The sequence below is a fragment of the Cladophialophora immunda genome, assembly GCF_000835495.1.
Source record: "Cladophialophora immunda strain CBS 83496 unplaced genomic scaffold supercont1.4, whole genome shotgun sequence".
Lineage (NCBI taxonomy): Eukaryota > Fungi > Ascomycota > Eurotiomycetes > Chaetothyriales > Herpotrichiellaceae > Cladophialophora > Cladophialophora immunda.
The window spans coordinates 2,417,393-2,428,471 of record NW_015622544.1 but is presented as its reverse complement, the minus strand read 5'-3'; the positions used below and the strand labels follow the sequence as shown (position 1 = coordinate 2,428,471).

At 55.1% G+C, this 11,079-nt stretch overlaps 3 protein-coding genes across 4 annotated transcripts; 1 reads left to right on the top strand and 2 right to left on the bottom strand.

The window, feature by feature from the left end:
- The first annotated feature begins 3,486 nt into the window (after positions 1–3,486).
- Positions 3,487–6,077, top strand: PV07_07233. Of its 2 annotated transcripts, XM_016394297.1 has the most exons (5): positions 3,487–3,522; positions 3,642–4,043; positions 4,118–4,659; positions 4,726–4,857; positions 4,916–6,077. In XM_016394297.1, the coding sequence occupies exons 2-5, from the start codon at positions 3,980–3,982 to the stop codon at positions 5,795–5,797; spliced, it is 1,620 nt and encodes a 539-aa protein (XP_016247716.1). In that variant the 5' UTR covers positions 3,487–3,522; positions 3,642–3,979; the 3' UTR covers positions 5,798–6,077. The 2 variants fall into 2 exon arrangements, with proteins under 2 accessions (XP_016247716.1, XP_016247715.1); XM_016394296.1 differs by having other exon boundaries at positions 3,487–4,043.
- PV07_07232 (carbamoyl-phosphate synthase arginine-specific small chain) lies at positions 5,838–8,100 on the bottom strand. Its single transcript, XM_016394295.1, has 4 exons — positions 7,858–8,100; positions 7,723–7,735; positions 6,452–7,670; positions 5,838–6,396 (listed from the first exon to the last, which is right to left on the bottom strand). The coding sequence occupies exons 3-4, from the start codon at positions 7,596–7,598 to the stop codon at positions 6,110–6,112; spliced, it is 1,434 nt and encodes a 477-aa protein (XP_016247714.1). The 5' UTR covers positions 7,599–7,670; positions 7,723–7,735; positions 7,858–8,100; the 3' UTR covers positions 5,838–6,109.
- A 386-nt stretch (positions 8,101–8,486) lies between these two features.
- On the bottom strand, positions 8,487–10,840 carry PV07_07231 (uncharacterized protein; the record flags this gene model as incomplete). The annotated part of the gene is made up of 1 exon (XM_016394294.1): positions 8,487–10,840. The coding sequence occupies one exon, from the start codon at positions 10,838–10,840 to the stop codon at positions 8,825–8,827; it is 2,016 nt and encodes a 671-aa protein (XP_016247713.1). The 3' UTR covers positions 8,487–8,824.
- Positions 10,841–11,079: the final 239 nt, after the last annotated feature.

The window sequence follows — 11,079 nt, the reverse complement described above, 5'->3', positions numbered from 1 at the left end:
GCTCGGACCTCGTCTTCTCCGCCCCTAATGTGGGGAACATGCTTTAAATGCCCGGTTGTCCTTATTTGATGTGGACGTTCCGAACTCAGGGTTTCTCGGCAGGTTTTTGTGGGCTGATAGTGGCTAAACGGCACAGTCTCAGCTCGCGACCGCGAGCCAAGTTCAACTGACCACAACCTTATGGCTCGAGCAATGACAGCTTGACTTAGCGTCGCTTTCCATCCAGTTGGTACTGTGGCCGCAAGCCAATGATTCGCTTATGCTGGCTTTCGGCGAATCAAGCGCCTTTTGTCGCTCTTGGACCTTGGGGTTGGATACACACATCGGGCTTCCCATTTCACCCTCTTCCAGCTCGGGTAAGACCCCCTAGCACCCCAGATCGAGTGAGGAATCACCGCCTCCAGCACATCCCACCTCGACTCTGTCATACAAAGGAGGGGTATAGTTGAATGCCAAGACTTGATACAGATGCTTCTACGTTTGTTCTTTGTCTTCTCCGTTGACAGCGACGTTGGTGTACACACATTCAATAACGTCTGCCGATCGGGCCCTGCATATTCGAACCAGCAGTCCACTTCCCTCAAAGTCATCACCACGCGCTGCAACGACGATTCTCGCAAACCGGCAAAGAAATGATGTTCGCAAAACTATAACCCTCCGCGCGGGCGAGCAGGGGCTCCCGTTAGGGGTAAGTTTCTTAGGGGAAATTTTGCTCTTCAATAACTCCACCGCCGTATAGCTGCGATGGGTGCAAGTTGAAGACTGCTACCAAGCCGCGTCAGGGGATGTATGCTCCATGAGTCGACAATTGCATTTTTAGAATTCAGGGTCTTTCATCTCCGATGATCACTTTCTAGCACTGCAGATCTATCGCAACTTCAATCCAGGCCGCCGCGGCCTCGTCGACCACATTGAACGAGGGGATATCATCCACCGCGAATGCTCGAATTCCCCGAACCCCGATGTCTCCTTTATCCCTTTGGTTGCAGCTGCGCTAGATTGAGCTACCCCTTCTTGCTTCAATTCTCTGGGTGGACTATCTGTCTGGCTGCCTGACTCCGAGTTTGCGAAGGACGGGATATGGACTGCTATAATCTCCGAAGTACGGGCTGGCCAGGACTCGCTCGGGAGCACTGAGAGATTCAGCCCATTCAGTCAGTACCTGCTTCACACGGCTCCGTTCATCCATGTTCCACCCGTTTCTCGAGCGAGCAAGACAGATGTTTGGACAAAATGACCTCATGGACGTGACTGTTTCGCCGTTCAGTCTTGCATCGATTGTCGTGCATCTACTTCGTAACGACCAAGATGGAGTAAGATCTTTTGGCATTCGCCTGGAAAGGAGTAACAAAATGTGAGCGACATGTCCAGAATGTCAATTTGCAACCTGGCTTGTTGAGGAAATCTGCCTTGCGTTGAAAGTACACACGAAAGACTTTTCTATTCTCGGTTGCGTCAACGCGATTTGACCTCGTTGAGCTGCAATACGCGGACACGGTCGACCTCTGCACTAATGTCTCCATCGACTGGGGCACGTATCTTGATGTTGAAGAGACATTCTACCGCTCACACCACCATAGAGTCAATGGTAGCAGAAAGCCAGACTGCATACTGGGGAATACCATGTGGATGAAAGGTAAGAGCTCGCCGAGGAGTGCCGGCGCCGATATCACAGGGAGCGATTGCCAACGTCGAACCACGAAGGATTGATCAGTGTGTTGCGTGCGCAGTGAGTCGTCCGATCGTCCGGCAATGACCGAACAACATGAACTCATATCTGAAGCACGGCTCAACGTCCTGAATGGATCACGATCAGGCAAGTCATAACGGTCAAGATGAAGGGATTAGGCTCGAGCCGTTCTGGAAAACATGGGTGAGTTGTCTAAATGAGTTCCGCTGAGGGGCTTCATCAACGATCTTCTGCACCCGCTCTGGGTATTGATGTTAAACAACTGAAATCTTTCGAAGGTTTCTATCGACGAGGTCGATCTACCGTCGTGCCGGTCGAGCGAAACAAAACAATAGAGTCTATTGTTCCGTAGAGGAGGGAGCACGTGGGCTTATTACCCGAAGGACTATGCGCAACTGACCCCCGAGACGCGGTGGGTACTTTGCTCCTTCGAAGGACTTCACACCGACATTGCTCCCTTGCTAGGTAACGCTGCCAACGCGCTGCCAACGCGCTGCCAACGCCTACACGTGTCTCGCATGAACAGCATTCACAACGCCGGGCATTGTACTCTGCGACACATGTAGTGGCGAACTCAAATGGGTGCAGCAACTGGGGTACCTGAAGAAAAGGATGACCGGTTGCATCTGCGAGCACATTTTGTCAAGGGACAGGAAGTCCAAGGCGAGATACAACTGAGCGTTTCTCCTAGCCTCTTGTTTTATCAGTCTGAACGCGTCTGGTGGGTTAGGAAGAACCCTTCTGTCTCACACTGGATATCGTCCTTTTCTGGTTCGAGGAACTCTGGCACAACGTGTAATTTCTGCCCGTGAAGCCTCTGCGGGAGTGCCGCATCGCACAACGAATGATAGATGTCGCTACGTCATACAATCATTGCTTGTAGGCTTGATTCGTCGGGTGTCCAAGGTCACCGAGAGCATTCACTTGCGAGTCCACCAGTGCCGGTTTGGCCGTAGAAGTCAAAAGCCTACCTGGAACTTCCCATCTCCGGGTCCGAGTGTCCACGAGCCAGCGGCTAACATAATTGCTTAGGTGTGAAGCTTGGGGAGGGTCAAGCATTGTATTAGATAATTTGATGAATGTGCCGGGACCTGCAGCCAGCACCTGGAGGTGCGAGCAGTGGACCATTCACCGCAAGAGGAAGCGATGATCTTGCCGGATAAAGCTCGTGTAGGGAGTAGGGTATTAACGCCGTCCACCTGTCGTCGCACTCGGCCGAATGAAGCCCATTGGGCGACCCCCTAGGCATCCAGATACCAAGCAGAAGCTCCAGAGCAAGGAGGAGAGTCTGTGTACCCCGACCTCTTGAGGTGTCTCGTATAGTTGTGGATCTTGGCTTTGTGAGGGCTTATTATTCAGCAGCATGCCGCCAATCGCTGGGCCGTCGGGGAACTCTGAGGCTCTCTCGTCTCGCTTATAGAAGAACTGGCGGCTTCAGGCGGTGGGGGCCAGAATGGGACGTAGGTACTTGGATCGGGGCGAGGAGAATGCTGTGCAGCATCGCAGTCTCGAGAACGAATTTGTCAGAAGCTTGACGCAGCTGGAATGGTTCCAGTGGTGACGGAGCGTGGGAGCTGTGGTCCAAGGCTGAAAGATGTATATCAAATAATACAGACTAAATTGATGGCTTGGAGGGTTGGCGTCGTGGGAATTTGAGAAACCACTGCGACTCAGCCCCCGGAGAGTGCCAAGACCTGCGCCTTTCCTCATCAGGAATCATGAGATGGACCGCAACAAAGAGTCAAGTCAGCAGCCCATCCACCTCGTCGACCTCTCACAGCCTTCAGTCCAGGATGCAGCCATTGTCGCTAAACTCGCTAATGATCTCTAGGGTGTGTATTCAAATCACTGACGCCATTCAATCGGGCCCCCAGTCCACTTGGAAACGGCCACAACGGCCAAGCTCGAACCTGATCGGGGCTGCCGCACGCTTGAGCTGATGCTGCTTCAGGCTAGCTACTCGTATGCGATCGCTTGAGCAATGGAAATCTCGGCCCGCAATTCCAAACGCCTCAGACACAAACACCGTTTCTTTAGGCACTAGAGCTACCAATTGGGGCTGAGGCCCGTTTTCCCCGAGCCTGCGAATGATCGTCCTTGCAGCAATATGTGTACAGCTCGTCCTTGTGGAGCCCGCTGAAATGGGCGTGAGCATGTCCAGCGTCCATGACAGAAACCCACAAAGCCTCGCAGGGGTTCCTTATTCATCGGGGTTGATATAAAGTGTGGTCCTCCCTTTTGGGGCATCAATGGACGAGATGCAGAGATAGTCGACTTTTCTTCATCAACATGGTTGGTGTTCCTGGACGCAGCAAGGGCTGTCATACCTGTTTGAAAAGGAGGGTCAAGTGTGGTACGTAAACCGTCGTGGTGGTGTGTCTCGGGCGTCTCCCTGCAGACCAATGGCTGACACTCGTGGCGTCTCAGATGAAGCTCGTCCGACGTGTAAGCGATGCGAAAAGGCCGGATACGCGTGCGCTGGGTATGAGAGGAAGCTGGAGATGCGTTTCCACACCTTTTCAGATCAGGCAGAACCCGCGACATCGGCTTCAACAAAGACCAGCAAAGACCCTCCCCCGACGACTGGAGGTGTGCCCCAGAATCTTGTACTCAGGTCCAATGACAGTCCGCCCTCGAGCTCCGGTTCCATGCCCCAGGAGCTGAGCTTTGTTGCCTTCAGAGACAATATCCAGTTCTCCTATCTCTTTGACAATTTCGTGTGGAGCAGCTATGGCTCGCCCTGGCTCCAGATGTCGGCCGAAGGGAAGCTTGACGCCCTGTCGCTGGAGGCCTGTCGAGCGTTTTCCCTCACCATTTTCGGCAGGCACCATCGGCAAGCCGAGATAGAAGTAAACGGCGCCATACATTACGACAAGACAGTTCGGGCCCTATCATCTCGACTGTCCAATGTGGGGGCGCCGGGTAGTGAGAATCTGATCGTACCTATCATGATCCTTCTCATGCACTCCGTAAGTTAGCTGCAACCCTCGCTTACCAGGGGGTGCCCTCCGCAGGCTGACCAAACACATAAACAGTCGAGTACCCCCGATCCCCAGGCCTCTGCGTTCCACATCCAAGGGCTGCTGAAGCTCATCCAAATATGCGGTCCAGAGAGGTTCGCGACCGGTCCGTTGAGGTTTGCCTTTGAATCCTGCCGGGCAACGCTGGTAAGCAGGGCACAGCTCACCGATGTTGAAACTGATGCTGACATTTCGGCTGCTGCAGGTCACCGTCTCGCTGATCACGAGAACCAGAACCTTTCTGGAGCAACCAGAATGGCTGAGCGAACCATGGGCGATATGCGGCGAATACAACAAGAATCCGCAGAACCGCCTGGTCGACATCCTGGTCCACATACCTGGGTTCCTGCAGGACCAGGCGCAGCTCGAGCAGGCGCCGTCTGAACAGTTCCGGCTCGAACTCATCCAGCGCATCGAGTACCAGATCGCCAAAGCCCACAACTGGCGGTGGCAGTGGGAAGAAATGAACCCGACGGTCGCGTGGGAGGTGGACCCGGAGACGCTGCCGGCCGACCAACTCCTCACCCAGCCGCGGCCGGTCCGCAAAGTCCTGGTCTTCTCCTCCTTCACCAAAGCCGCGGAGCTGTCGCTATACAACGCCATCCTGCTGTTCCTGCTAGGCGTGCTGTGGACGCTGAAACCCCCGGAACAGGAATCCCCGCCGTCCGTCCGCCTGCCGACGACGCAGCCCGCGGGCGCGGGCACGGGCGCTGCCCTCTTCCTTCCGGGCGACGTCGACTCGCTGGTCGAGCCGGCCGTCGAGATCTGCCGGGCGTTCGAGTTCCAGCTGCTCGCGTCCAAGAGTTCTCGGGACTCGGCCCTGTTCTGGCTGTTCCCGCTGGGCCTGGCGAGCAAGGCCCTCGAGGACAACCTGGACTACCTGGCCTGGATCAAGAGCATGCTCGACGCGTCCCAGGTCACGCGGGGCTACGGCACCGGCGGCAACACCTTCGGCTTCGGCTTCTACCGCCTGCCCAAGATCCGGCGGAAGTGCTCCAAGCAACGGCCCATGATCCAGCCCCAGTACGACTCCGACTCGGTCAGGCAACTCTCCGAGGGCTCATCTTCTCCCGATGCATTCGTGTGAGCAAGCCGAGATGTGGTGCGGATCCGGCGGCGTCGGCGCTGGGGAGTATGTGGGAGTGGGTACGGAGGATTGATCAGTGGCATCGGGCACGAGTGTTTGAACAATGTTTTTCTTGACCTTTGATGTGGCGTTGATGCATTTACGACGTGGAATCACGATGGGCCAGTAGCGAAGGAGTTATGGCGTATAGTCTTGAGGTGATGGGGCGTACAACAAATCAAATGTCAATTTGTGAAACTTGCTACATCAAAAAAAAAGGGGTACCCAATCCCAAGTTACGCCACATATCCGTATCCCGTTCGATTTGGATCATTAAGCCGCACCGGCTGCGTACACGCGCTCGGGTTCCTGCGTGGTCGACGCCATCATGTTCTGGATGCCCTGGGTCAGATCGACACCCACCCTCTCCTTGGCCAGGAGATCGACCAGCAGGGGGCTCGGCTTGCTGTCCCGGTAAGGTTGAGACGCCGCCTGGTTCTCCCTGTATTTCTGGACGTTGTCCAGGTACATATCGAACAAGTACGACGAGTCAAGCGGGCCGCCCTTGGCTTCGGGATGGAACTGCGTGGAGAAGATGGGGCGAGATTCATGGATGAGACCTGTATGGCATTGTAAGTACTTGAGGTTGGATCTTGACTAGGAGAGCTTGCTTACCTTCGTTGGAGTTGTCGTTCAAGTTGAGGAAGTAAGGCTTCCAGCCCTTGGGCAAAGTTGATGCATCAACAGCGTAGCCATGATTCTGACTGGTGATGTGACATTTCCCGGTCGTGAGATCAAGGGCTGGGATGTTGTGTGCTCGGTTGCCGTACTTGAGCTTGATAGTCCTGGCTCCAGTTGCCAAGGCGAGCAGCTGGTGACCCAAACAGATGCCCATGATAGGGATTTGAGAGGCGTCCATCAACTTTCGGAGATGGTAAACAGTATCTTGGCAGTGAGTCGGGTCACCAGGACCGTTGGAGATGAAAACACCGTCGAAGTGGTGGGCGACCTTGTGGATCGGGTAGTCGAATGGGAAGACAGTGGCGCTAGCACCCCGGCTGACGAGACTGCGGAGGATATTCTCCTTGACTCCACAATCGATCACAGCGACGTGGGCATTTGGTGACGCAGCGCTGACATGGAAAGGAGCCTTGGTGCTGACTTTTCGGACAAGATTGATCTGCTCAGGATCAATGAAAGCCTCATCCTGGTCTTGGTCATATTCCTCTCCGATGGTGATTCTGGCCAGGCTAGAACCTTGCTCCCGTAGGTAGGTCACAATGGCTCGGGTGTCGACACCACTGATGGCTGGCACACCTTCCCTCGCACACCATTCGCTCAGACTCTCCACTGCAGTCCAATGAGAATATTTCTCTGCCACATCCGCAACGACCACTCCCACGGCTTGAATGTTTGGGCTCTCGAAATATTTCAGAAGTCCATGCTCATCTCGAGCATTAGATGGGACACCATAATTGCCGATCAAGGGTTGGGTGAAGACCAGAATCTGGCCGCGGTAGGAGGGGTCGGTGAGGGACTCGGGATATCCCACAAGAGAGGTTGTGAACACAGCTTCTCCTGAGACGTTGCTCCGGGCACCAAAGGACACTCCGTCAAAGATGGGTCCGTTTCGGATGGTAAACGTCGCCCTTTCTCGAGAAGGGGAGGTGCTCTTGAACTGCTTGTGGACAGGCAGATGTTGCTGTCGAGGAGTATTGTCCGCCACAGTGGCCAGGGACCGAGCTCGCAAAGCAGAGACGCTCGAGTAGACGTTGGCCGCCTTGGGCACCAGAGTTGACTGTTTCAAAGCCCTCGAAAACATCTTGAAATATTATGACTCGTATGTTTTTCCTTCTTCCTGACCGCTAGTTTGCCTGGGCCTTCCACAAGTGATCTACCATCCGCGTCAGCGAGGTCAAGAAGTCCAAAGGGAGGTCAGTAGTTACCACTAATGTAATCCTAGAAGTCGATATGTTAGCATGAGATTGCAAATGACGTTGGTATTGCAGTGACACAACGAAATGAGGTGCTTATCAGTGGGCTGCTGGCGGGGGGGCAAGCCAGGAAAGAAAAACACTTACTTGAGAGGTGAAGATGCTGGGGAAGCACATGAACGCGATGGCGATTCTCGTGCAGGCAAGAGGAAGCAGAAGTATCAGAGCCTTACGAAGGCAAGTCTTAGTTCTCTGCACGGTCGTTTGCACAAAATTCTTTCTTCGCAACGAAAAGACGTAGTTCTGTGGAGATGGAGCAGGAAGAGATTGGTCGGCGAGATCGATTGGACTGGGCAAAGATTTCTGCGCAGGCGGCGCAGGCGGAGGCCCTTCGATTCGCCCAATCACCAAGCACGTAAAAAATTTATCTGGCCCATGCAAAAATTCTGCGGCGGGTGACGAAATGCATGCAGCCAGAATCTGCACCAAATATGGACGGTGGAACAGTCTGCAGTCCTCACCACCAGAAAATCGATCGAATGTTCCTGTCGTGCTGCTGTCCGTAGTCGACACCCGGGGCACTGGAGGGGAGCCCTTTGCAGGTAACTCTAGATCACGTGGTAAGATTATGTCAGCCACGGCCTGTCACGTGCACCCGCCACACGAGCCTTTGTACTCTACCGTACTGTATATCTGCTCCCAGCGGACGAGGAAACCATAGCATCCCACATTCCGTTCACAATTCTACTGTGCAGACTCGGAAAAACATTGACTCTCCTCTATTTAACTAAGGCCTCTCAGTTCGTTCGGCTTGCAGATACTTGGCTGTCCAATGATATCCCCCTTTCCAGCTAGCCTCGTGCCGGCTCGAAGTCTCTCTATATAGATCAACGGAGTCGTTTCGTAAATTCTCCTGTCTTGCTAAGTTCAGCACAGTATAATGACACAGTTCGGCGGATGTGAAGACGACCCGGACTGTCTCCTGTTATTTCCGAACGACCCCCGAGGTCTTTCCTCACGGCGCTTGAACCAGCATGATGTAGATATAGATTTCTCCATCCTTGGCGCATGTAGACTTTCAGGACCACTACCACCAACCGGCCACTTTCCCAATCTAATCCAAAACCTTCAAACACTGCGGCTCCCACAACTGGCTCTCCAAATCCCCCCAAGGGTTGCCTCCACGTGGTGGACCTCGCCCGGGTGGTGCCGGCCCTCGCCCCCGTCCAGGCGGCGGTGGGTGGTGTGGCGGTGTTCGACGGCCGCCGCCAGGTGCGCCCCGCGGCTCGAGGAACAGGAGCGGCCAGATGGGGATGAAGCAGAATTCGTCGACGGCGCAGACGCGGTTGCATTGTATCTCGTCCGGGAACCAGCCCAGCCAGGCGCGCAGCAGGGAGATGGAAGCACTGTGCTCCGTGACCAGGGCGTGCACGACCGACTCGGGGACGGTGGGGATCGGAGAGGAGGCGTTGTGGTGCTGGTAGTATGTCTGCCAGGTCTGCTCGACGGAGAAGGCTAGTGAGAGGGTCGTGGTGCAGATGGTTGAGAGGACGGTCTCGAGGTTGTTGACGAGGGATTGTTCCGTCGGGAGGAGGGTGGAACGGAGTTCGTGGAGCGCGGATGTTTGGCTTGTCGTACAGCGGGCGTGGATTGCTGGGAGGGAAGCGGCGGTCAGCGGATAAGCCAGGTAGGGCATGAGCATGGCGTGCGATTTCGAGCGGAGGGAGCCGATATACTCCCTCACGAAGGTCGCGTTGGTCGTGTTGTTGGCCGGCGGGGATGTAAGAACCTGAAGGACCTGGGTCAGCGGTCGAGAGAAGCGGGAGGTTATGTCGACTGTCTTTTGGGCCCAGTCGATGCCTGTGCAGGACGACGAGGAGTGGTTGAGGGCGCGAAGGGTGTAGAGGACGGCCTCGCTCATTATGTTGGCTTCATAGTTTGTGATCTGGGAGAGGTTGTGTGAGCGGCGCCGGGTTGAGAGTTCTTTCACCGCGAGGCTGTGGTTCCCACGACGGCCTGGGCCTCTCCAGTTTCCATCTGCGGTCAGGTTTAAACGGATCCTTTCCTCTTCAGCGAAGGCGGACGAGAGCTCCGTGAGCATCGAATCATAGTAGCTGAGAAATCCGCAGAAGTTCGGCTTGACTCGCCCCTCAGGTCGGCCCGTAGATGAACCTGAACTGCCCATGTGCCAGGCTGCGCTGCGATACCATTCGAAGCTCTGCGCCTGCAGGAAGGGTTCCAGCTCGGCCTTGCTCCGCCAGTTCGGCGGGAGAGGCATGTCTGGGCCTCCTGTTGGGATCTCCGATGCTGGACCGCGACCTGAGGTTGACGGAGCAGCGCTCGTTCGCGTGGCCAGCATCCCAGGGAGCATGAGCCATTCCATTAACGCCGCTTCACCAATCAAGACGTCGTCTCTGAAACTCTCAGGTAGTAACGGCACGGAAACATTGACGTGGCTAACTCGCCGTAAGCTCGGGCTGGTGAAGTTGCACCAGATGATCTCGAAACCGGCATTCATCCGAACGATGCCCTCGATGCCCCAACCCAACCCGCCCAGCTCGTTCTTCTGCACCCACTCACACAGCGCCATGGCACGAGCGTACTCGTCAAAGAGACTATGCCACGTCCCATTGGCGCCCTCGGAGCAGGTCGTGTTGCCGCACAAGAACACCATCTGCGAGTCCAGCGGCCCCGTGCCCATCAGCGCCGCGGACATGCCGTCGAAATACAGACACTGGACCGGCCTGACGTTCTGGTACGTTAGTAGGTGCGAATTCCGGCTGGAGCCCATGATGCCGTAGGACATTTCGGCGTCGAACGCGAACCACTCCGGGCTCGAGGGGAGTTTCTCATCTCGTCTTCCATGGTAGAGGTTTGTAAAAGCCGGAATCTCGCACGGCACAATCGAGTGTCCGTTCGGAATGTACGTGTTGGGCCACTGCTCCAACAGATATCGAAGTGAGGAGAAGATGTGAGGAGCAGTGGATGTGAAGTCGAAGCTGGGCGGCTCATGTACGGAGGATTTGAGCGGGATCTGTTGGGCGGACACCGCTGGGTGCAGCGCAGCGAGACCAAGGCATATGCAGAGACATGTCTGCGCACTGGTTCGCAACCGGGGTAAAAACGCCATAGTCACCCTTTGGAGTGCATCACCTCCTCTAATGGGCGGTTCAGAGCTCAACTATAGATTCATAATGCTGCGCCAACAGGTCTGGCGGAGGAATATATATCATGATTGAATCTGCTCCGACATTGTATCTTCGTTCCTTATCAGTCTCGATAAGGCTGACGCGGCAAAGGAGCTTCACCACGTGACAAAGTAATATCTCTGAACCATCCTTTGAGGATTCATTAGGATGATGGAAGGTA

Bases quoted from the DNA above. Each gene is read 5' to 3' on its own strand.
- PV07_07233 (XM_016394297.1), top strand. From the start codon at position 3,980: ATGGTTGGTGTTCCTGGACGCAGCAAGGGCTGTCATACCTGTTTGAAA. The intron at 4,044-4,117 runs GTACGTAAACCG...GTGGCGTCTCAG, and splicing joins GAAAAGGAGGGTCAAGTGTG to ATGAAGCTCGTCCGACGTGT. The intron at 4,660-4,725 runs GTAAGTTAGCTG...ACACATAAACAG, and splicing joins TGATCCTTCTCATGCACTCC to TCGAGTACCCCCGATCCCCA.
- PV07_07232 (XM_016394295.1), bottom strand. From the start codon at position 7,598: ATGTTTTCGAGGGCTTTGAAACAGTCAACTCTGGTGCCCAAGGCGGCC. The intron at 6,397-6,451 runs GTAAGCAAGCTC...AATGCCATACAG, and splicing joins GAACGACAACTCCAACGAAG to GTCTCATCCATGAATCTCGC.